Below are 27,035 nucleotides of genomic sequence, written 5' to 3' on the forward strand. Positions count from 1 at the left end.
CAACAGAGATTAATGTGAGACTGTGGAAGTAAAATACAAAAATATATTTCTTTTCCCCAGATAAGATGCAAGTTTGAATTAGCAGGAAACACTTTTCTCTTAAACAGTTGCTGCCCTTGATTAATTCTGCTTTAAGTAATTGTTAAATATATTTTTATTCAGTTAGAAAAGAATAATCACATTTTTTCATATATACACTTCAGCATATGAAACCAATTCAAGTAGTATTCGTTAAAAACGTTTAAGTCAAGGAAATGATATCCAATATTCATTCTCTTTCCTTTCACTACTGCTATGGAAATTTGTAGGAATTATCAAAAGATAAATATTTAGATACCAAAGTTAAATTCCTTCCCATCTCAAAATATTTTGGACACTCTTAAACATGGTGGGATGACAATGAAAATTATTTATAGGTTAATGGCATAATTCAGAATGCACTCTCAAATTAGTATATTTCTTTTTTCCCTTAAAAATGGCAAAACAAAACCCAAAACCAAGTAGCTTAAAGATCTGTGTCGATTCTATTCTTCAAAATTGGCATACTTCAGGACAAAAACTATTTTTAAAAAAGTATTTAATGAGGAAAAAAATTATAAGAACCATTCTAATATAAGTCAAATTCCATTATAGTACATATAAAAATGAAAATAATGAAATATTTTAAATATCTGTCGACCTACAGACCCACTAAATTATTTTGTTGATTTCATTACATTTTCACCATAAAATATTTAATGCAAGAAATGTTTTCACAGGAACTGTCCATACAGTAGTGCACCTTAAGGTTAAGGAATATTTACACTTGATGTAGATTTAAAGAAGAGATAAATTACAGGTTTGCTTCAGTTTTCCACAACCTTCTTGTCTCCTCTATTTTCTACTCCCCTACCCCACTCTAGTCTGGACACTAAGGGATGAGTGGGGCACTTAGGAGAAGACGGGAGCCACAGTCTTCCTGGAAGTCAGGGTCCATGCTCAGAATCTTCTTTCCTTCCACGCCCAAGACAGACAAGAGTTCATTCAGATTGGCCCTCTTCCAGTCAGGAAAATTTTCTAAAGTGTTATAAACCATCCAGCTAGAGGGAAGAAGAAAGGAAAGGAAAGATAAAAGAAAAGGAAAGAAACAGAAATGAAGAAAGGAGAGAAGAAAGAAAAAGAAGTTCCTATGTTGTCTTCTCAGTGTTCACTGAAGAATTTAGGATGAGAAATAGTTTATAAATGTGGGAAATCAATATATATTAAAGGAAGATTTTTTTAATTAAAGAAAAGAAAAAAGACCGCATCTTATTCTTTTCTGTGCTTCTTCCTGAAAAGGGTAAGGGAGTAGCAAAATCTAACAGACATTAGATATTCGTAAGTATAATTATCCCCCCTTTAACAGATGCTTGAGAACCATTAATGCCTCTTGGTTATCATGTGTACAAATCTCCAGTGGTAACATAAGTCATCTGTTTCCAAAATTGACTGTTCACATAATTTTCTATGGAGACCTGGGGAACTTTTCAAAATACAAATCTCTTCTCTCTTCCCCTCCTCCCCCAGAGTATGGACTCAGGGGTCTAAGAAAAGAACTGTTTTGTTATATTTATTTTTTGAAAGATCCCAAGGTGATTCTGATTATCAGTCGGTTTGAGAATCACTGTGATAAATAATTATTTTATCATAGATGCCTTCTGCATTTTAATGGACACAGATTGGCTTTTCACATATATTTTAGCTTCCTTAGTTTAGTGCAATCTGATGCTTTATACACAGTGTTTAGTAAGTCAGAGAGGGATGCCTATCTCTTGGATAAAAGCATATATAAATTGGAAAACAGATATGTAAGTCTTTTTGAGGGAAGACTGAATTGTGTAATAGCAAAAATGCAATGGAGAAAGGGAAGGACCGGTAATAAATACCAATTCCTCCATAGGTGCAGGCACTTTATCTCTCACCTCTACTCCAGCATTTCCTTGGTTTCAAAAACCAGTATTTAATTAATCATGCAACAAACAAGGTAAAGGACAAGTCTGAAGGACTGTATCCTTCATTACAAAAATTATATATTAATGATACATTATGTGAAAACCATCTGCTTAGTGGTAATTTAAAAATGAATGTTACTAATAGCAAACACTTTAACTTTCGCTATAGGTCAAAAACTATTCTAAACCCTTTATGTACATTAACTTATTTTAACATTATAATAACCCTAAAGGGAGGTTATTACTATCATTAGCACTATATAGATGAAGAAACTGAAGCACAGTGTAGTTAAGGAACTTGAGCAAGGTCACAGAGCTAGTAAGTGGAAAATCTGATTTTAACCTCAGTGGTGTGGCTCCATAGTCTTTGCTCTTACTCTATACACTATGATGCCTTTTTTCAAGTAGTTTGCAAGCCAGCAGAGGATAGGAGACATGAACACAAATAACGGTACAAGGCAGTGTATTAATTCATTCAGGAAATATTTTTAATGGATAGGAATCATGAGAGATTTAGGTGAAGAAAAGATCTCCATGAGAACACAAAGTTTTAGTTAAAAACACTTCACAATAAATGTTTCATTTATGAAGTTTTATTTGTTAGAAATAAGGACAGAAAGAATATATTTCACTATTTGACTAAAAAAGATGCCCTTGCCTAATATAATTATAACTTTGTACAGTATGGGTGATAACATTGTTAACAAATTCCCAGGCTAAGTTTTGCTGGATTTGGTTTCAAAGGAGGGAAATCATTATCCTGTCATCCTTCACTATTGAGTTAGAGAAATTTTCAATATGACTTCTGGTGTTTCAATCCACAAGAGAAAAAAACCCACCCTTAATAAGCAAAGCTTTTTCTGAGGATACAATGTGTGTACACACACACACACACACACACACACACACACACACACACACGTCACTTTTGAAGAGCTATGAGAGTCTTTAGTGTCATTTACAAGCATTGCCTTTTACCATTAGATATCTATTTAGAATTGGTGACCCAAGGCTAGATAATCTTGTACGATGTAACAGCCTCAGCGGGAGTCATCATGGACTCAAGGTCTGCCTCCAACAAAAATATGGTGTCCCTTTACACAGACATGATCACTTAACAGAAAGTAATTTGCATTCTTGAATTAATTTATATTTCATTCCAATAGTTTCAGATAAGAATTATTCCACAGAATTGTTCCACAGATACAGAACATATATAATCTCCTTTACCTAACTTCCAATCTCTGAATAAAGGCAGTGATGATAAAAAGACATGACAGAAATAAAGAATAAGAATATTGCCCAAATTTACCTTTGCTTTGTAGCATTACTTTCAAGGTAGATGTGGGGTGTAGGAGATAATGGAATAGATATAAATGACTAATACCAAATTGCCAAAGGACTATAATTATAAAACAATATCTCAGTTGCATAGTATTTCCTTTTCAAGCAAGAATTTCTTAAGAAACAAACAAAAAACCAGTTCTCAGTATGTAAGCACACAATTTGTAAAAAATCAAAAGTTAATGTTTTAGAAAATTGTTTATTGAAACAAATGATTAAAGAAGATTATTTTACTAACAAGAAATTTTCAGACTGGCAAAGATACTGACATTATATTCCATGTTTTATGGGCATGGTCAAACTGAAACCCCTGAACTTTCTCAGTGCAAGACCAAATGGAAATAGATTGTTCTAGAAGGCAATCTATCAGTTTTAATCAGAAGCTATATGAATAAAGCTATCCATTTAATAAATCTCAAGTTCTCTTCTAAAGAATTAATTAGAAATTTAAAGATTTATTGGAAAAATATTCAAGAAGTAGTAAAAAGTAAACATGAGTATCTTCAACAAAACAACAGTATACCAGTTATGGTAAATCCTTAGACTAGAATAATATGGAACCATTTAAAACACTCTTTACAAAATATATTCAGACCTGGGAAATGTTCGTGACAAAGGCAAAAGGTAAACAATACATGATAATATATAAAAGATTCACTGTTATTGGGAAAAAAGTTCCTTTGAATGGAAAAATTACGTGGTTAATTACATTAAAATGTTCATATTAGTTATTTCTGGGAAAAGCGTTATCTGATATTTTCTTGTTTTTCGTTTTTCTAAATTCTCTAAAACATACGTGTATTCGTTTCTTTCAGTAATAAGCTACTATAATCATTAAAAAAACCCAACCCAAAACCTAAGATAATGTTCCAAGATGATCGCATTATTCTCCACCAATGCACTTGCCAGGGAGATTCACTCTGACTCCATACTCTCCTAATATAAAGCTGCAAAAAACTTTTTTTGAATCAACTCTAAATTAGTTTAAGGATAATTACTTAGTTAATGAATTATCCAAATCATATCACTACTGCCTTTCAGGAGGAAGGGAGGGAGGGAAGGAAGAAATAAATCTTTTGTTAGTCCACATTAATACCTGCTAGAAATTGTGAGCAAATAGAATACTTTAGAAAGAAAGATTGAAACTAGAACAAACATGAACTGTTGATTACAGACTTTAATGATCCAGATAATGGCTGTGTCCAGTAAGTAGCAGACAGCAAACATTACTACATCTGGACAGAAGAGGTTAAAATAAATTATGAGGTATTTTTCAAGGAAGTAAAGTCACAAAATGAATTGAGATTGTAGTCTAATAGCCCACCATTCTCTATATTCAAAAGTATAGTTGACTGCTGTATATGGAAATAAAAAGCAAACTACACTTATTTCAAAGATAGTGTAATTATTCAAATGGAATGTATTTGTATGTTCAATCATATATGGATATAATACATTCAAGTACACAGTTTTAGAATTTACAATTGTTTCTTCAAATAAATGAATAGTAAATTTCTTTTATTACATCAAGTTAAACAAGCTCATTTCATCTATATTTAAAAAATAAGCAGTGGGGAAATTAAATTCCAAAGCCCAAATAAAAATAGAGTGATATGTGGTATTCCAAGTAGTTATTTCTCACAAATTCCGCCTTCTTTTTAAAAAAAAATCATGAAGTTAAAACTGAAATAGGCAATGCAAATAAGATTTACTCTTGGGGGTTAAAATCCTAAGAATTTGGCAATAACAGAATATCCACATGTCAATAATTCTAAATTACTAAAGTTTAATTAAAATATCTTCAAATGAATTAAAATAATAAAGTAAAAACAAAATATAAAATGAAGGATTCTGCATTTTTCATTAGTATAGAGTAACTATTACCATCTCTAAGTATTCTAGAGAGGACCTATGTTGTAAAATAAAAAAAAATTCTAAAAAGAAGCATTTTCAATACAGTTCAAACAAAACTTATCTTAAAACTCCTTTGAAAAGTAAATGTGGTACAAGAGGTTGTGGCACTTTAATGGTAGAAATGCTGGAGCCACTACCTTTGCAAGCAAAGCTAAAGAACAAAGGACAGAAGACTGTCAGCAAACCCTAAAGTGACTGAACAAAACTGCTTTTAGAAACAGGGAAAGTATTAGGAAGAAAAAGAGAAAGGACAAAGTACTGTCCCTCAGATTAAAAGAAACAACTTTAGACATATTCTCTGTCTTTAAACAGAAGTAATTAAAAGCAAATATTGTAAGCCTAGAAGAAAAAGTAGACTACATGGCAAAGGTGAAGGTGGGAGAGAAGCATCCTGCTAACTTCCACAGCACTGTGAAATAAAAGGAGAAACGCAACACAATGAACTTGACCAGTATCTTAAAAAAGGGCAGTGTATAGCGTTCTTTCCATTTTATATGCAGAATGGTAGAAATAAAAAGAGTAGAAATTATATATAATCTTGGCTGATTACTCAAAACAGGACTTGAGATTACTGGTTCATTTTCAGCCAGAAGTAGCCAAAAAGAAAAATAAATGTATCTAGATTACAGGAAAAAACAAGGCTAGACAAAAATTTAATCTGCAGGAAAATATCCTAAATTTTTATAAAACCAACATACTGTCTTAAGAGAATACATCTGTTTGTATTTGTGCCTCTTCCTCTACCACTCATTCTTAATTTCTCATTCCCTCCCTATGACTAAATCACTACCATAAATGGTAACATAAAGATACATGCAATTTTTATACCATCATTAATTGAATAGTTTTATGCTTTCTATTCATTCATACAGTAGATTTGATATACCACTAATATACGTTCAAACACTAAAAAGACTTTCAAAGTTAACCTATTTCATAAGTGCCCTTAAACTGACCTCTTTCTTGTGATCAAAATTAGGTAGGACAGAAATAAAGCATAGAAAGACAATGAAATGTTTGGCTACTGATTTCACGTCTTAAAAAAGTAATCTAGGTGAGATTAAACATTGTATTATTTTCTTATTCCCCAAAACAGTTCTCTGTACTTCACCATCTCTGTCTCCCTTTCCTCTCTTTCTTAAAACCATTCCAGTCAAACTTTTGTCTTACCACTCCTATCATTTTTTTGCTCATCTTACTTGTATCAGTAGCATCTGACAAAGCTTAACCAATTCCTACTTTTTTTTCTTTTTAGTTGTCATGTCTTATAACTCTTTTTTAATTTATAGGTTTCCTTTCATCTCTTTTTCTCCCTTGCAATTTATGTGTTGAAGAAACTTGATTGCTTAACAGTTTCTGATAGTCTTGGGGATTTTTCCGCTTCATTACCATGGTTCTTTACCATGTTCCTTTTTCCTCTGTATTTCCTGTAAGTGGTTAGGTTTAGAGGCTTAATCAAACATGGGTTGAGTTGACTTCATAGGGTCCCCTCCTTCAGGAGGCCCAATGTATGGCATCTGTCTCTCTCTTTGTGATGCTGTAGCTGGATGCTCAGATCCATTGGTTAGGTTGCAAAATGAGATATTCAAATTTTATCATTACTGCTTTCTTTTCTTTTTATTGTTTTAAAACAGCTTGAGATATAATTCACATACTATACAATTCATCCATTTTAAGTGTACAATTCAATGGTTTTTTTGTATATTCATAGATATGTGCAACTATCACCACACTCAATTTGAGAATATTTCATCATGTCAGGAAGCAACCCCGTACCCTTTAGCTATCATCTCCCTATCTCTCGCCCACCTAAGCCCTAAGTAACCACTAATCTACTTTTAGTCCCTATAGATTTCTCTCTTCTAGACTTTCATATCAATGGCCAATTCCTCCTCCTTGAAAAACCTTCTTCACTTGGCTTCCCAGGCACCAGTTTTCCTACTATTGATAACCACTCCTCGGTCTTTTTGTTGATTCTTCCTCATTGCCTAAATCACTGAACATTGAAGTACCCTCAAATAACGTACTCATACTACTTCTAATCTCTGATTACACTCCCTTGGAGAGATCTTATCCCATTTCTTGCTTAAATATCATATGTTGACAGCTACCAAATTTATATGCCTAGCCCCACAATCTGCTGTGAACTCCAACTTGGCAGGTCCACTTACACGGCAAGTAATACCTCAAACTTAACCAGTTCACAACTTTCCTGTGAATCCAAAATTGACATCTCCACTTAGTATTTTTAGTAACTCTCAAATCAGGCCGGTCTAGAGGTCAACTCCTGGTCTTCTCCCCTGATCTTCTCCCATAAGACAGTTCCTCTGGTAATCTTCTCCATCTTAAGGAATGGCAATTCCACTCTTATAGATGCTTGGGGAAAAAACCTCAGTGTCATCCTAGACTTTTCTCTACCGTTCTCCACATGTAATCTATTGGCAATTCTATTTATTCCAGTTTCAAAATATGAACAAGATCTGGCTACTTCTCACTGGCTCACCACTATTTAATCTTACCTGGATTATTACAACAGCCTTCCTGATTCCTTATGTCTGTTCTCTACAAAACAGCCAAACTGATTTTTAAAAAATTTAAGTCATATTGTATCACTCCTTTGCTCAAAATCTTACAATGGCTCCCAACTCCCAGGAAAAACAAAAATCCTTACAATGGTAAACGTGCTCTATTGAAACAGCTCTTCTTCACTGCTCTGAAATTATCTACTACTCCCCACCTAGACCACTGTAGTACAGCAACACTGGCCTTCTTTCTGTTCCTGGAACACTAATCGCATTCTTACTTCAAGACCTTTGAACTGTTTACTGTTTACACCTGGAATACTCTTTTCCTACATTTAAATATGGTATACATCTTCATCTCCTTCTAGTCTTTGCTCTAATTCAGCTACTCAGTAAGGCATTGTCACCACCAATTGAAAATTACAACTCCCTACTCTAGCACCCCCATCCCACTTTCCTGCTTAGTTTTTCCCCAAAGCACTTGTCACCTTCATATATATGTATTTTTTTTGTCTGCTCCAGCACATAATATTCTGAGTCTCCTAAGAGGGCCAGAACTTCTTACAGTTTTGTTCTGAGTTTATCTCCAGTATGTAGAACTGTGACTGCACATACTAAGTATCTGCTGAATAAATGAACAAAGGAGTGTCTCACTCCTTCTGCCTCATATAAAATAAGGGAATGAAGTTATTTTTTGTAGCTAATCAAAGTGACAGTTATATAAAAGTCAGATTTAAGTTAAATCTGGAATGGTACTGAAGTGAGTTACAGAACTTTTAATCTTTTTATTGTGAAATAAACAAGTTCCCTGGTGATGCTGCTCTTTTGGTCTAGGTAGCATACTTTAAGAACTTACTTTGAGGGTCATCCTATGAACTACAATATGCATCCTTTCAGTCTAACATTAATTAGTTCTTTTGCCACCTTCCTTGACAAAACAAGGACTTGAGAACATTTTAATTACATTTATACTTCTGACTTATGCTATTATTGTCAAGTACTTAATTCTATGTGTGTATTAAGTCCAACAAGACATCATTGCTTTATACAGTCGACATGCATTTAGATTTACTGCATATTTACCATTTCTATTGCTTACCATTCCCTTCTGCATGTCTTGCCTTTGTCTTCATTTTCTGCATTTTTTTCCTTCTGCCTTAAGAATTACCTTTAAAATTTTCTTTAGTGTAAGTCTGCTGGTGGCAAAATCTTCATTTTCATTCATCTAAAAATGTCTTTATTTTACCTTTGTCTTGAAAGATTTTCATTGGATATGGAATTTTAGATTGGCAGGTATTTTCCTTCACACACTGAAGATCTGGCTCCACTATCTTTTGATTTCTGCTGCTTCACTGAGAAGTTGGCTGTCAGTCTAATTACTCATCCTTTGAAGACAGTTGTTCTCTGCCTTCCTTTAAGAATCCCCCATTGTATTTTATTTTCAGCAGTTTCACTATGATGTGTCCCACCACCAGCAGGGGTCACAGGATCAGGCGCAGTTAGTTTTAATCTAGCAGCTAGTTAGCTTTATAGAAGGATATAAGATAGGATATTGAGCGTGCACAGCATCTTCACACTCATCAGGAGGCCAAGCAAGTATTCACATGCACAGCTTCTTAGATCAAACCACACAGAGTGAGCACAGCTGCCAAGGACAGCTGAAGTGCAGGTGGTTCACCTCAATACAGAGGTGTGCCTTGGTTTCCTGCCAGTCTTGTATCGCTCTCATTGCATAGATGTAAGGCCAACATGTCAACTCACAATTCTCTCAGTCCAGAGGCAATACAGATGAGGGTTCATAATAAATTTAAGAAATAACTAGCTCTTAGCACATAACATTCCTTATTTGTCTTAATTTATTTCCACAGAAGAGTGCTATGAGAAGGCAGACCCAAGGTCTGATTTTCAGCAGGCCTAGGTCTGTTCAGGGTCCAGATCTGATATTAAATCTGTACTCACAATGTAGGTTTCAAGTCATTTATTCTCTGGGGTATGAAGGCTTATTGAATCTCTGCCTTACTGTCTTTCATCAATTTTGTAAAGCTTTCAACAATAATGATTTCTAATATCTGCTTTGGCTGTATTATTTCTCTCCCCTCCTTTTAGGTCTCCTATTGAATATGTTCAACTTTCTTACTTCAACCTCTATCTCCTTTCTCTTTTTTTTTCATCTCTCCATCTCTTCATTTTTTGTCTCTCCATGCTTCCTTCTGTATATTTTCTTCTAACTTTCCTAAAAGTTCATTAATTCTCTTTTCAACTGTGTCTTATCTTCCATTCAACCCATCCACTAAGTTCTTAATTTTGGTAATTATATTTTTTTAGTTCTAGAATTTTCATTTTAAAAATACTTTTAGTGGCTTCCCTGGTGGCACAGTGGTTGAGAGTCCCCCTGTTGATGCAGGGGACACAGGTTTGTGCCCCGGTCTGGGAAGATCCCACATGGCGTGGAGCACTGGGCCCGTGAGCCATGGCCGCTGAGCCTGCGCGTCCAGAGCCTGTGCTCCGCAATGGGAGAGGCCACAACAGTGAGAGGCCCGCATACCGCAAAAAAAAAAAAAAAAAAAAAATACTTTTAATTTCCCAATTGAAATTTTCAACCTTGTCTTTCATCTTGTCAGCATGGTTATTTTCAGGCTATGTGTTATAATATCCAGAGCTGCTGTGATTTTGTTTCTATTGTTCAATGCTTATACTAAATTTAATCATGTCGTCTTGGCTTTTCCTGTGTCTCTTTATTTTTTGTTGTGTCCTAGTTATATTTGCAATTTTGAAAAACATAAAATTCTGAGATGATCTTCTTTAGAAGGTTTTCTTGCAGAGAGGATTTAATTTTGCATTTGTTAACACTAGCAATCTAAGATCACCTCAATTTACTCAGGATTGATATGATCTGAAGTTGAGTTGCAAAATCACTGGGGGCTTATCCTCTACTGCTTTACCCTAGACTAGAGCCCTTTGGGGACCTAAACCAAGGTAAGTTCACCCAAATGGTGGTGAGCACTAGACTGCATTCCCTGTGCCCCCATGAAGCTACCATAAGTGCTCAGCCATTCTACCAAAACTGGCAAATGCTCCCAGGGGAAAAGAATACTCAAAAGCCAGGCTCACATTCCTAGACTGGTAATTCTTTTCTATCTTGTTTACTTTCCAATGACTTAAAACAGGTTTTGGTTTTTAAAATATATATATTGAATACTTGAATACTCTAACTTTTCCACTTCTACTTAGCGGGAGGGTTGGTCCAAATCACCTAGTCTGCCATTGCCAAAACTGAAGTTGAGTAATAGAACTGCAAACAAGATAGCTTAAATATACCTAATTAAACAGATGTCTTAAAGTAACCATCAAGTAGAATTTTTTGGTGTCAAAACTAAAACCAAGTCAGTACCTAAAAAGCTATTTTTAAAAAGATGACATTAATGCATGACTAATGTTTACAAAATCAAGACAATAAAAACGATTATTTCTTCATATAACTTATGAGAAAGCCTGCACTTTAAAATGTATAAATAAATGACAAGTTTGAGGAAACTGTTTTTTTGGGCAACCTAGAAGTGCAACTTGCTTGTTAACTGAATGTGTTTAAATATTCTTGTATAAATGTATTTTGTAGAGAGAAATTCTACCCTGAAATAGTATTTAATTAGGTATACATACAGGCCACTCTCCTTTCCCTACATCAAATTTTTTCCTTCTAATACAATACCAGGTTCAGCTGAATGTTTACTAAGTCTATATTGCATGTGACTAATAAGGAAAATGAGACACAGTGTGTTTTCTGGAGAAATTTCCAGTCCTATAGGAGAAGAGATAGAGATAATGTGATAATGCTGTAACAGAGGTATGCACATGATGCTATGGGCACACAGGGGACATCATGTCAGCATGAAGTGACATTCCAATTACTGTTCCATTTGTGACATTTCAATTACTACTTTCTAAAATGCCTGTTTCCTTTGGTGATGCAATACTAAGCAAAAAAGAAAATGTATATAACATATCAATTTATATTTTAAACTTAAAAAAACTTACCTGTGTATACATAAACATAATGCATTATATGAGACACCAAGGTGAAAAAACTGATATAAAAACTCACCCCATCTGGCAGTGCCCTCCAGCACACAGCACTAACGAACTCATTTGTATCATCTTCTTTTCGGTCTTTGTCCAGAACACTTTTGACCGTATCAAACTTAAAAGTTAGCAAAGTCTTAGAAAGTCCTTTATAGTACAGGTAAAGAGAGTTGTTCTCACTTCCTGAAAAATATTTAAAAATAATTTTTTTAGAGTGGGAGAACTTAGAATTAGGATATCACATTCATAAGGTAACTATCACTCAATGTTTAAGTTCAAAGACTAATAATCTTTTATGTAAAATATGAAAGACCAGAGCACAGGATTTCTTGGGAATCATATGAGAAAAGGATTCACAGAAAAAAACTTATACTTTCCTAACCTAAAGAAATAACCCACTGTCAAATGATATAACAATACTGATACAAAAATCATTTTAGCAGAGGTCTAGAGAAGAACCAGAAGTGTGTTATTATAGCATGATCTTGAATTACATTTATAAAGATTTTTATCTAGAGGGGAAGAAGAAAGTTATAGCACTTAAAAAGGCAGATTTTAATAATCTACAAAACTTATTTCCCATTCCCCAATAAAAGTTGAGTAGTCTAGAAACCTATATTTTTGAGCAGTCTATCAAAGTAAGAGATTTGCTTTGACAGGGTTTAGGTTCATATACATGTAGAGACAGTCAACTTTACTGAATAAAAGGCCAAGTCACTTGAAAGTACTGACGAAAGTTCATATATTCAGGCATCAGATGTATTAAAGCATTTGAACAGTACCAAATTTGACTTTTCTACTGCTAATTTAAATTTGTATAAATTATCAACAATGAAAGTCCTAGAAAAACAGATCAAGACTACCCAAACAGACTGTTTATTGAAGGGAACATTATATAGGGGAAAATGAACATCAAGCTTTAGAAGACAAATGTCTCCAAAATTAAGATATCAGCAGAAACGAATATTTTCTGTCTTCTACATAACATCTATAGACATTATATTTTACCAGAGAACAACTACAAAACGTATTTAACAATCTTATGCTATTTCATGTGGTCAGGGCTTGTGCTCAGCGAAGGAGAGAAGGACTAATGCTTCTTCTAATCTGAGGAAAATTCAACATGCTATCTTCTGAATGTATAGATCATTTCCTGAATTGGTATGTAGTCTATTCCACTGAAAGCAATTTCAGTGACAGATATCTATTTAAAAGTTCCAGGAAACGACAGTTTCACTTACCACAAGCTATATAATCTCCATTGGAAGCGAGGCCTACAAAGTTTTTTTCATTGATATGACCCTTGAAGGAACGTAGACAGTATGGCTTCCCTACATTCCACAGCTTTAGCTGGCTGTCTGTTGAACTGAGATAAACACAAAAAGTTAGAACAACTTTAAGATCTCATTACATGAAACCCATCACTACTAATTAGAGGCAATCCGGTTTGGTGGTTGAGAATGCAGACTCTGGAGCTAGACTGTCTGAGTCAGAATGGTCATTATGCCATTAGTTTGCTTTTGACCTTAGGAAAGTTATACAACCTCTTTGGCCTCAATTTTTTCATCAGTTAAATGTGAAATATGATGATTCCTATCTTATAGAATTAGATGAATTCTATAAGATACTGCAAAAATTAAATTAATTCATTCTAAATGCTTTCAATAGTACCTGGGCATGTAGGAAGTAACAAATATTAGCCATCATACCATCACCATCAAACAACAACAGAGCTCTACTGGCAGCTGTGCTTAATTTCAGTTGTTCCAGTTGATTTGATTTACTTTTCAACTGTTGAATTATATTAGTATACTGAATATAAACTATTGATATTTTCACAGCTTAGTTGTACCTACAGGGGTGGAATACTATGAATGGTTGAATGGTCTATATAGTTTATCTTAATAAAATAATACGCAAATGCAGCTATTAATCAAAAAATAATTGAATATAAAAATCACTGCTAATCCTATCACACAAAGACAATCTTAGGATTTGAATAAAATATCAAGTTTTGGTTTTCTTCTGACTTTTTGTTACAAAAATTGGATCATAACAACACATATTATTTTGTAAAGTGCTTCTTGCTTGTTCAACAATTTGTTTTACATTGTTTATGTAAAATAAATATGTTTCCATATCTTTATTAATGACTACACAATAAATCATCTTTTCTCTTGCTCTAACATTCACAGAATAGGGCACCATGCTAAATGTTTTACATAGATTATTTTACTCAGAGATTCACAACATAAGTAGTATTATTAGCTCCATTTCAGAGGTGAGGAAACAGATTTAGAAGGTTAAGGATATTTTCAAGGTACCACAGCTAGTAACTAGTAGAGCCAAGATTGAAATTGTCTTATCTCAGAGGCTACACTCCAAACACTTCTCTATTGCTTCTCATCATTTTTCAACATAACATCTATTCTTAGACATTTATGGGGTTTTTTTGTTTTTTGTTTTGGCCACGCCACGTGGCTTGTGGGGTCTTAGTTCCCCAACCTGGGATTGAACCCAGGCCCCAGCAGTAGAAGCGCAGAGTGCTAACCACTGGACTGCCAGGGAATTTCTGACATTTATGTTGTTTTAAATTTGTTTTTTGCTCAACAATATTGCATTGAAAATCCCTTTATATGTATGTGTGTGTGTGTGTGTGTGTCACAGCCCAAGAATTCAGAGGCTGCAGCAATATGTATATAGTTTAATATTACTTTTTAATATTTCCAAACATACTTGTGGGTAAATGTCTTACATACTTCTAACACAAATATGTCCAAGAGGAAAATCATCATGATTTATAAAAACTAAGAAGGAAAAAAGACTGGTGAATATACAAACCACAAATCTGCATTAAAAAAGGTCAACTATGATTTCCAATTTATACAATTAAGTATACATATACTTCAACTAGTTGAAATCAAACTAATTGATTCAACACTGATAAGTCTGAAATTTAAGAAAAATACTTTTAACATATAATCATTCATATTTGAATCTGAATAAAATTTTAATTTACTGCCCATTATTACTCCTAAAGATGGGGTACTTTTTGACTGGTTACCACTTAACTTAGATTTGTGAACTAATTTCCTCTATTAACTCCTCTTAGAAAGCTCAGCTCTCACTTTCTTTTTTTCCCTTTTTGTAACTCAATTCAAATTACCTTGTTAAATCAACTCAAATTACCAAGTTCTTATCTAGAGCAACCAGTATGGAGGCAGATGTGGTGGGAGATCCCAAGTATAAGGCACTGGCATTAATAATCTCCTAAGAGATATTAGAAACTATGTGAAAGAAAGAAAACAATGTACAATTAGGCTTGAGAAGAAATAATATGTATGAAAAAAAGGAGACTGAGAATGGGTATTTACTAGAATAATACAAAATAAAGAAAACAATGATATGGATAACAGAAAGAAGGGACTGTCTCAGTAGAAAAGCTTACTTAACAGTATTTTAGCAACTGAGCTTTATTTACCTGGTTGACATCTTGTTTCCTTCAACAAAACAAAAGACAACTAAAAGCTTATTTTATGATTCTCTAGTTCAGAAGGCTTCTCAAAGGATATTTGTCAGGTGTAAGCAGTCACATTTAGAAAGTTCTCTTCAAAACATATTTAAAACTCACCACGAAATCACTGGGAGATCAAATAACATGGAATCATGAAAGTCAACCAAATATTGTTGAAAACCAAAAATGATACTACTATACTGCAATATAGATCAATATATAATAACATATTAGTGGTCTTAAATAAATAAAACACTTCTCATTCTACTGCATCAACTATATTGCTTCTCTCTTTTTAAGGAGCAGGGGCTGAAATCCAATCTGAAGTTCAAATGTTTAAGGGCGTAACATTAAAAAATAGTATCATCTGGATTTTATTCACAAATAACATATAAAAGTGAGCAACACAGACTAGAATATATATGTATTTTAATTAGACAAGTTATAAAAATCTACTATTTAAGAAAAAGTGCATATACCACAGTGTTATTCTTCACAAAACCCACAGTGACATTACAAACTGGTAAATGATGGCATGTTAAATAAGCTCAACTTCTGAAAAGGGTAATACTCACGCAGAGACAATTTCCTCACCACTCACAAACTTTGCATAAGAGACTGCTTTTCGGTGTCCTTTGAATACCATGATTGGCTGTTTAGTGTTACGAAGATCATAGTAGTGAACACAGTGATCTAAAATAAAACAAAACAAAAAGAGAAAAATGTAGTAAATGAAGAAATGGAAGGCAAAGCTTATTTTAACTGGTTTGGGTGTTTTTCATCAAATGTTTAAGAAACAATATCCCACCTATAACAGTCAGAAAACTAAGAGCAATGACTCATTTTCAAAGATAAGAAGATACAGCAGGTTTTCTGTTTTGAATCTAGGAGACTATGGTTGTATAAAAAAGTGTATATACATATGCCAAAGTCAGTCTGAAAGGGAGTTCCACTGATATTTCTTGAGATCCTGGCTCTAGAAACAGTATTAAGGATTCAAAATAACTGGAAAATTTTTAACGTATCCTTACATTTTCATGGCTTTATAAAAGTAATGTAAACATTTTGGGTTTCTGGTTAAACAAAATGAAATATAATTTTATTCCCCACATTTGCTTTTTAAAATACACTTTCTTGAGACACATTTTACATATAATAAAAATCTACTCACTGTAAGTACATAATTCAATGATTTTTAGTAACGTTACCCAGTGCTGCAACCAACACCATAAATCAGTTTTAGAACATTTTCTTCATCCCAATAAGATCCCTCGTGCACATTTACCACCCACCACCTAGGCAACCACTGTATTTTACCTCTATACGTTTGCCTTTTCTGAACACTTTATATAAATGAAATCATACAATATGTGACTTTTATGTATGGATGGCTTCTTACACTTTACATGATGTTTTTGCAGTCCATCCATGTTTTAACATGTGTCAGCAGTTTATTATTTTCTATTGCTGAACAGTATCCATTGCATGGATATACCACATCTTGTCTGTCCACTCACCAGTTTATGGATATTTGTTTCCATTTTTTGGTTATTGTGAATAATGCTGCTATAAACAATCGCATTCAAATCTTTGCATGGACATTTATTTAGGTTTCAGGTAGATATCTGAAAAGTGTAATTACTGTGTCACGTGATAATTCTGTGTTTAACTTTTTAAGAAACTGGTCACTGTACCATTTCACATTCCCACCAGCAATACATGATGGTTTCAATTCCTTTACTTGAGTTCTTAGAAAATTTTGGCAACACATCCGAAATGTGTTTTGCAAATATTTTCAACCTTTCTGTTGCTTATCTTTTTAGATAAGTACAGAAGTTTTGAACTTTGATAAGGTCCAATTTATCTTTTTTTCTTTCATAGAACACACTCTTGGTGTTGCAAATACGAAAACTGACTAATCCAAGGTCTTAAAGATTTTTCTATTTTTTTTCTAACAGCTTTATTGTTTTGGTTCTTATGCTTAAGTCTGTGATCAATTTTAAGTTAATTTCTGTGTGTATGGTGTGAAATAAAGGTCTTAGGTCATCTTTTTGCACGTGGATGGATATGAATCCAGTTGTCCCAGTATCATTTGAGAACAGACTTTTTCCCCAATGAACCGCTTTGGCACCTCTGTTGAAAATGAATGGACTATAAATAAGGATTTTCTTTTGGATTCTTAATTCTAATCAACTGATCCACAGATGTCTACTCTTCTGCCAGTACAACAATGCCTTAATAACTACAGCTTTGTAATTTTGAAATTGGGAAGAAAAAGTCCTCCAAATTTTTCTTTTTCCTCAAAATTGTTTTGCTCTTGTTTGCCCCAACTGGTATCACAGACTTTGATAGTTGTGACACTACATCTGATTGTTTTAACAATACCCTGGGTACAGGTCTTTTCCCATGGAGACTCTGAATCAGGTCAAACGGAAACAACATCTTGCAAATGGAGCTTTTTCTTTTCTAGTGAGTTGTAAGTCAGGTCAAATAGTGAAAGTGATCTGGAAATGGGGATTTTTGAGAAGCTCCAAAACCAGTTTTTACCCCAGTGGTGACAACAAGGCTGCTGGTTTTCAAAGCTTCCATAACTATAATGTTGGTTCATTTTTATAAATTTGCCAGTATTTTTGTTGCTTATATGGAAAAGTATTCCCACATTGCAGTTTATGTTTATTATTGTAATTGCATTAAGTGATCACCTCAAATGACAGCATTCAGCTTATCCTGTGGAAGTACAAATGTATAGCTGTAATCTGTTCGGCATGTGTTAGAGTAAAAATGGAAGAAAAAAATCCTCCTTCATCCGCTGTGCTCATGTTAAATTTATCAGTAAAAGACAGTAAACTTCTCTCTTGCAGTAAATAATTCAAAATTGAAAAACATTTTAGTAAAATAAGTCTTTAATTTTTCAAGTTATCTGAAAATAATGATACTATAAAATAGCATACTACAGTATAATGATATACTACCTCATTCTCAGGCTAATAAAAAAACAAAAGGGGATGTAATATGTAAAAGATATAGGGGTATAAGTAAAGGTTAAATTATGTCATTGTGTATTGCAAAAAGATTTTTCAGTAGCTGGAATGAGAAAAGTAGTGTGGAGACCGAGTAAGAAATGCAGGTGTTTCTGTAGACATGGCAGCCTGAAAAGAAACTGTACCGCAGTACTCAGAACCAGCTTACCATGTGCTATTTATTTTCAGCAAAATATATACTAGCTATCACATTACTGTTATTATGTCATCATGTTGGGTTTCTTTTCTTTTTTTGGTTTTATATTTTCACTGTATTTAGTTAGAATCTGACTTGACTTTATAGTTGCTTTAAGAGCTAGGAACACACAAAGGTGATCTTCAGTTGTACATTTGTGCATATACTTTAGCAATATTATGGTATAAATAATTTAGGTAAGTAGGTTAAGTCCTCAATAATTTTCTTTCCTTTATAAAAGGGAAGTCTTTCTGAAGTGTCACTATAATTCTAATAGTCTTAATAATTTGAAGATATAGTATATGATCCCATCTCTATTTTTCTTTTCTCCCTTTTTTACTTTGAAAAATTTCAAATCTGCAGAAAAGTTGAAAGAATAATACAATGAATACCTTTGTACCTTTCAATCTAGACTCACCAACTGTAAGCATTTTACAAAATTTGCTTTATTCTCCCTTCTAAAAACAAACAAGCACACGTACTTTTTTTTTCCCTTGAACCATATGAAAGTAAGTTTTAAATATCAGGATACTTTACCCATAAAAATGTCAGCACCCACCTTCTAAAAAGAAGGAAACTCTTCAACAATATCATATGTCATACTCAAGAAATTAATACTGACATGAGAATATAACTTAATATGTATTCTGTATTCAAATATCCCAACTGTTTAAAAAATATCCTGAAAACTATTTAATTTTGTTAAAGGGTCACACACTATATTTAGTTTCTACGACTGTCATTTTACATATAACATTTTCATAATACTGTTATTTTTGAAGCATCTAGGCTACTTGTTTTGCAAAGTGTTCCACAAGTCTAAATTTGTCTGAATGTTTTCTCATTATTATGCTCTTATTACATAGCTTTGACAAGATTACTATAAAACTGATGGTCCTTCCTACTGCATCACATCAGGAGGCATATAATGTTTGTTCCATTGGTGGTCCTAAATTTGATTGCTTAGTTAAATGCCCCATGGCCTTGTCAATGTAAACAGAATCTGTTTCTTTTTCTTTAACTTTTTAATCAAACTATGCTACTTGTAAAACCATGGAGAGGAATACCAAGAAAGAACAATTTCCAGTACAATGAATAATTTTCCTATAGGGATACTAAAAAAAATAAACCAAAACAAAGCAAAACACCCAAACAAACACAGTTTCACCATTAATAAGGTAATCATTGCTGATATGCTAAAATAATAGGGTGGAAATAATTTGTCTGGAATAGATGTAGAAATATCTTATTGAACTTAATGTTTAATGAACAGTTCATTACCTTCTACTAAAGTAAGAATAAACCAAGTATAACTGATAAGTCAAAGTTTTTAAATACAGTTTATGACACAGCTACCCTAGACTGTGTTCCAAAAAGCAAGAAGCCAATATGGCCAATCAGAGATCAAACTGAATTTTTAAAATCCTCGATACTATTTTCAGGTTTCCCAGATGCTTGAGAATTTATAAAAATTCTCAATGTTCCAGCTTTTGGATGTCATCAAGATAGGGTTGGGATGAGAAAGCAAGTTGGAGAAATCCTTAGAAAGCATTCCTTAGGCAGGGCAAATAACTTTAGTATTTAAAAACACACAGGTCGGGCTTCCCTGGTGGCGCAGTGGTTGAGAGTCCGCCTGCCGATGCAGGGGACACGGGTTCGTGCCCCGGTCCGGGAAGATGCCACATGCCGCGGAGCGGCTGGGCCCGTGAGCCATGGCCGCTGAGTCTGCGCGTCCGGAGCCTGTGCTCCGCAACGGGAGAGGCCACAGAAGTGAGAGGGCCGTGTACCGCACAAAAAAACACACAGGTTCACTGGTTACTGATATTTATCTCATATAGCTATCATTACTGTTCTTAAAAACAATAATTAAATCATTTTTACCTCCTTTAAGCCTTTGATGATATCCTAACATACCACCTCAGAGATCTGAAAGAAAGCTAATCTTTGGAAACAGAAAGATCAAGCAAGTATAAGTTAAATAATACAAATGCACATGGAATACTTTGGAAGCATTTGCTTTTAACACCAGCTCTGAATCTGGTTGTTAGATCTTTGTTCATCATTTGAGAAAGAATCAGAAACTGTCATTGCTTATTTTTTTACCGTATATAAAACCCTAGAAAGACATATTAACTTTAGCCCACTATTATGTACGCTTTACTTTATGAGTCACCCCTCCTTACCAGTCTGCAAAAGATGCACAAGCAATTGTGATATTCTCCTAGTGTCACAGAAGTAGCAACTATCTATCTGTACATTAGAGATTAAGCCACAATCATCAAATCAGCAGCAGTTAAAAACAAACGAATAAGTTTTCCAGTTCTACACATAAGGTGCTTAGAAGTTAACACTCCATCCTAACAACAACTAAAAGGTAAACAGACTAAAAAATCAACAACTATTCTAGGATCCATAAGAGAGGTGAGGGCCAAGGTCAACCGCTGACACAAAGATTGGAAAGACAAAAGCAAATACAGGGAGTCATAGCTTATCAGAGCAGAGACTCGCAAGGAGAAATTGCCATGGGGAACCAGAATCTGGGTATAAAAATTTGAACTGTAACAGGTGAATTGCTGAAGGCTCAGCGTGGACAAGTCTAAGAGTTAAAAATTCCAGAAGGATCCAGTCATAGGAGTCCTCCATAATTTTGTCAGATTTATTTCTAGAAGCTTGATCAGGTTCTTAAAGGCAGAATACAGAGGATTTTTAGAGCAGTGAAAATACTCTATATGATACCATGATGATGAATACATTTGTCCAAATCCACAGAATGTACAACACCACAAGTGAACTGGTGATTATGATGTGTCAATGTATATTCATCAATTGTAACAAATGTACTACTCTGGAGGGAGATATTGATAATTGGGGGTTATGCATGGGTAGGGCAGGAGGCATAGGGGAACTCTCTGTTATCTCCCTCTCAATTTTGGTGTGAACCTAAAACTGTACTAAAAAAAAAAAAAGTCTTTAAAAAGAAGTCTCAGTTATGTAACAATATATTTTCCCAAAATTAAAAACAAAAACTCAGTTAAGAAAAAGTAGCAGAAACATTTATAATATCCTCCCTGGCTTAACTTACTTAGAACTTCAGGATATAAAACTGATTAAAGTAAGAGCTGCTCTGGTTAGAGCCCAGGGAGGAACAGGAGCCCTTTTCTAAGCCTCTTCTCTCCCTACATTTGGCTTTCCTTCCCCCCTGCCAACTCTTGAGAAATCTGAAGAGACAGAATTTGAAAATTAATAATTTTATTATTGATCACTATGAAAAAATGACTTCCTTTATTTTTTCCCAAATTTATCTCTATTTATGGTAGGGAGAGAGTATATTAATGAATTTTTAATGCTTAATTCCAAAGTTCATGGGCAAATAAATACTTTTACAAATCGCTACTATGACCACTCCCAAATCCAGTTCAAAATATCAATAACACCTATTTTTTTCAATATCTATTTGTGTATGTTCATGATTTGTTGGTTTTAATTATCTCTGATGGAAGAAAATGTGTTTCCCCTAAAAGAGTTTCTCTTGTGCTGTCTCTAAAACTAGACCGGCAACAGGGAAAATATTGTTTAAATCTTCATACTCACTAATATGACCCAGTACAATGTTCTATACATAGACATTAGTGGTTAAACAATGATATCATTGTAAGCTTTATCAGTTGGAAACGCAGAAAAATATGTATCACGTATAGAAAAGTCTTAATGTTTGTGTTTGTTATTTGAATTCAGCTGAAAGTATACACAATGAATTACTTGTGGAATATATAGTTTTATTACCATACTGCTGTAGTAGGTTACAGATAAACATAAACCACACAATCTAAAATATTCACAGTGGCTTATAAAACATTAAATAAGCACAAAATGTGGGCAAAATTTCCTGGTTTCACAGTTTGCCTTCTTTAGAATCAGTCTCTACATAACAAAATGTGTGTTAATTACCAGGGAAATTTAAGGATCTGTTTTCCTCTTCTGCTTAGTAGGTGATATTTTTTAAACAATTAGATTTTTATAAAATTATTCAAACATCATAAATCTAAATTCAGAGGCAATGTCTTGCAAATCTAAATGGCTGTAGAAATATAAAATGGGCATGCCCACACTAGAAATAAAAGACTGAAATACATACTCAAAATGCAGTATAGAAAATTATTTCCTCAACGTAGTAGAAAATTATTTCCTAGTTTGCTAAGTTTATGTATAGCCAAACTAACCACCTGTAAAAATATGTGAATATTTACTTTGTGAGAATTAATTTGCTTCAGTCTTTACTGATCTGCTTTACTTCAATCTCTTTTCACAAAATGGTTGTCTAAATTAATGGTAGTAGGAAAGAACCAAAAGAAAAAAAAAAACTAAATAGTTTTTATACAGCATTTAGCTGAAAACCTTTAAAATTTTAATAAAATAACCCAATCAGGGGATTTGGTCTTTGAACTGGTAAATTTAATTTGTTTCAATTTACTGTGTTCAGATTAGTCAGATGTTTGGATTAACTCTCATCACCTTAGTTTTTACTTTTTATCCTGGCTTTTTCTATGGTTCTTCATTTCCTTGTTTCCTGCCTGCTATAGATTGAGTTCTTTTTAATACAGATTGAGTTTTCTCTCCTACTGTAGGTTTCGAAGTAGAGATTCTATTTCTATTCTTTAATGATTATGCTTAAAATTGTAGAATGAACGTATGACTTGAAGAACAAAGTTAATTAATATTGTTACACAGATTATACAAAAACCTTAGATTGTTTTCCATTTCATCAATACTCCTCCAAAACCTCGGTTACACTTTGTCCAAATTTTTACTTCCATCTTTTTAAAACATCCAAATTAGTCTCATTTTTCTATTATTGTTGTTGTTGTTTTATTCAGTCAATGCTAAGATTTACCCACATTTATGAATTTCTTTGCTCACAAGATTTCACTCCTTGTATTTTATTCAATTCTTGATGTAATTCTCTTCTTTTGTCTGTTTCTCTGTGGTGGGGGCAAGAAGAAGCATCCTATGCCATGAAGTCAGTGGTTAGAATTCTCAGGGGTCCAGCTCCTCTCTACCACTCAGAGCCCAGGCTAAGACAAAGTTTCTGGAGATTTCCCCATGTAGATACGCAGATAGGCAATTACAACACCCTAGGTACACACTTCCCAGGTCCACACCACCTGTTCCCTCCCCACTAACTCTTCAATATCCAGGTCTCTGAATTACTGAGGCCAGCAACTTTCCATCACCACCAGGCAACATAACTTCAGCTCACATGTTTACTTCTCTGGTTTTTCTATTCTGCTTTGTTTGTGACCCTTTGTGATTTCAATACTTTATAAGCTATGCATCTAAAATAATATTTTATATATTTTATCTAAAATAATGATTATGTAAAATAAATAAAATGTTTATTGGCAGAGGATTTTCAGTTTATCTAGTCTATCACACTGTTAGAACCAGAACTCCCTTTTGAGAATTTTATTACTTCAATTGGTATAACCATTTGTGGCAAGTTTCAAAATAAAAGACTGATTAACCCTTCACTACGTCAAGTAACTACTTTTCTGGTGTATTTCACAGCTGTCCCTCCATTTCCAGAGGTACTTTCATCCAACCCAGGGTATTATTATTAATATAAAGTATATTTCTATATTAAGTGTCTTTCTATAGCAGTAATATAATAGGTAGACTCCATGCAAGTAAATGATTGAAAACTAATCTAAAATGGAGAATTTAAGTGCAAAAGATAATGTAGATTTGGGGTTCAGTCTATTTAATGACCTCCTTTATGCTTTTTTTAAAGTCATAATGAATCCTATTATCTCAATAATAACAGTGCATAAGAAAAAACAATTTGGTTTTTCTCTTTTACTAGACAGATTTGGTCCTTATGTTTTGCTAAATGCTATTAAAACAGAGACTTAGTATTTTAATTCAGTTATGTTCATCAGACAAAAACAGCTTTCTTACTATGACATATAAAGGGCCTTCATTATTTAGCCTACATCTGCATTTCCAAATTCTTGTTCCACCAATTCAGGAACCTGTAAATATTTTTGGCATAGTTATTCTTGTCCCAGGAGAAGACAGAGGGGTACACATGAAAATGATATAAGGAGCAATTTCAGAATACAAATGCTTGGTCTCCTCTCTGAAGATTCTAATTCAGTAGGTCTATGATAGGGCCCAGACATGAATAATGTTTCAGCTTCTCAAAAAAGACTGATATGTCTCATAATGTAAAAACACTATTCTAATGCTATTTTTTTACAACATACTGTAACTTATTTGCTTGTCTGCCTTATCTAACTGTAACATCTTGAGGGGTAGGATTATTTATTTTTGTATACATAGTAACAAATACAAAGTTATTTTAAAAATAAGTGTTTGTGAAGTTAATAAATCAATGATATAATTCTGAGGAAAAGAATTCCGTATCCTGATTAATGTGATAGAGGGGGTAATTTTTTTTTTCTAATGGCACATGGTCTAGTTCCTCTAATCACTATTTACTTTCCCTTTAGGGACTATAAGAAATCTTTAGATATATGTTACACATTGGATAAGCAGATCTGTAATTAAAGTGGAGACTACAAAGTTCATGTGCTTAGGCTGATCAGTATCATAACATTCTATTTGTGGATCCGGAGTGCAGCTAAGTATCACTTACCTGGTGGTCTCACAAGATGTTTCAACCCAGAATGACCACAGCTTCCTAATACTAACACACCCCTACTATGTGTCTTCTAATATACTTTTATTCAGAATTCAGTATTCTAGAGTTATACAAAATCAAGTGGCTGCTTTTGTTTCTATTTTCTGCAATTTATATCTGGAATAGAACCATCTTTTTGTATCCATGCATCCATCCTCCACCTAACCATCTGTCCATCCATCCATGCAGGTAGGGTTATTAACATCTTAAACTTATCACAGTTCCAGAGCTAATTAAACCACAGTTTTTGGTTGCTTGAAAAATCTTTGTTTTTATTTGTAAAAAAAGATTTTTTGGCTGGATACAGAATTAGGGGTTAAAAAAACTTTTTAGCACTTTAAATGTGTGGTGGGTCCATTGGTTTTTGGTCTGTATAGTTTATAATGAGAAGGTTGCTATAACTTTTATCTTTCACAGTATATTTCTCTGTCTTCAAGATTTTTCTTTGTTTTGGACATTTTGACTATGATATACCTAGGTATTTTTGGTCTGCTTGTTTTTATTGTGTTTGAGGTTCTGTGAACTTCTGGTATCTAAGGTTGGTTACCTTTCACCCATCTTGAAAAATTCTTGATCTTTATCTCTTCAAATATTTCTTCTTTCCTTTTCTTTCCTTCTGCTTTTACAACTCCAATTACAAGTATGTTTGACTGTCTGACATTGTCCAGCAACTCTTTGCTACTGTGTTCTGTCTTTCCCTCCCGCTCTTTTCTTTGTGTTTCACTCTGGATAATTTCTATTGACCTATCTTCAAGTTCATCTAGTTTTTTCTTAGTTTGTATCCAATCTGCTGATAAGCACATCAAAGAAGTCTTTGTTTCCGACATTAAGATTTGTATTTCTAGTATTTCCATTTCACTTTTAAAAAATACTTTGCATTTCTCAGGTGAAATTCTTCATCTTTTCAAGCACATTGTTTATCTTTCCCACTGGATCCTTTAACATGTAATCATTTATTTTAAAATTTCTGTCTCATACCCCAACATCTGCGTTATCTATAAAACGAATGAGTCCTTTGAGTCTTGACAACAGGATGCTTATTCTTACTTATTTGTATACCACATACTTTTAAATTAAAGGTAAGAGATCATACATAGAACAGTAGACTCTGAGGTAAACAGTATTTCTGCCTGGAAATGAGGACCTCTTTTTCTGTCAGGCAATTAGTGTGATGGAATCAACTATCCTAGTCAGTGGTTGAGCTGAGTTTTGGTTTTGGTTGTTAAGCTCACTGTTGTTAAGTGCATCACAGGCCTCAAGTTTTTCCAGCAATGAGCTGTCATCACTTTGTGCTTAGTGTGGTCCTGGGGCAAGAGAAACTCTTCTCAGTATTCCTGCTCTACTGTTACTTTTCAACAATTCCTGCATGTCTGAGCCTAGGAGAGGGTCTTTCTCCATGTTACTGCCCCTCCCCTGGTGGTAGAGGACTCTTTCTTGTTTTTCTGGTGATAGGATTCTGTTTGGAGAGGGGTTCTCAGTTCTTCTGTTCCATCATGAGTCCTAGGAAGGGTGCAAATGCCTGAGTTTCTGGTATGGGGCTTCTTAAGCATTCCAACCCCTCACCATCATGGCAGGCAAATTCTACACAGCATCTGAGGCAGGTCTTAGACAAGAGAGAGTTTTCATGCCACTCAATCAGTAGTAGTAGATCTCTGCTTTGTATGATGCAGGATCCTGAGCCCAAGAAGTTTTCCTGCTTCTCTCCTAAGAGCTTAAAGCTTCTGCTCAATATGAGAAGAGGGTCTGGAGAAAAAGGTGATATTTTGTGCTGGTCT

General features: G+C 33.9%; 1 protein-coding gene across 10 annotated transcripts in view; it reads right to left on the reverse strand.

Moving 5' to 3' along the window:
* The window catches only part of COP1 (COP1 E3 ubiquitin ligase), a 273,107-nt gene that overhangs the window by 52,214 nt on the left and 193,858 nt on the right, over window positions 1–27,035 (reverse strand). For 9 of the 10 annotated variants that reach the window (XM_067728723.1, XM_067728722.1, XM_067728719.1 and 6 more), the window contains 3 exons: window positions 15,920–16,037; window positions 13,072–13,196; window positions 11,853–12,013 (listed from right to left, as the gene is read on the reverse strand). In XM_067728723.1, coding sequence (XP_067584824.1) covers window positions 11,853–12,013; window positions 13,072–13,196; window positions 15,920–16,037 — 404 coding nt within the window. Of the gene's footprint in view, window positions 1–681; window positions 1,080–11,852; window positions 12,014–13,071; window positions 13,197–15,919; window positions 16,038–27,035 lie in introns of those variants that run through there. The other variant, XM_067728720.1, reaches the window with a different exon arrangement.

The sequence above is a fragment of the Pseudorca crassidens genome, chromosome 2, assembly GCF_039906515.1.
Source record: "Pseudorca crassidens isolate mPseCra1 chromosome 2, mPseCra1.hap1, whole genome shotgun sequence".
Taxonomy (NCBI): Eukaryota; Metazoa; Chordata; class Mammalia; order Artiodactyla; family Delphinidae; genus Pseudorca; species Pseudorca crassidens.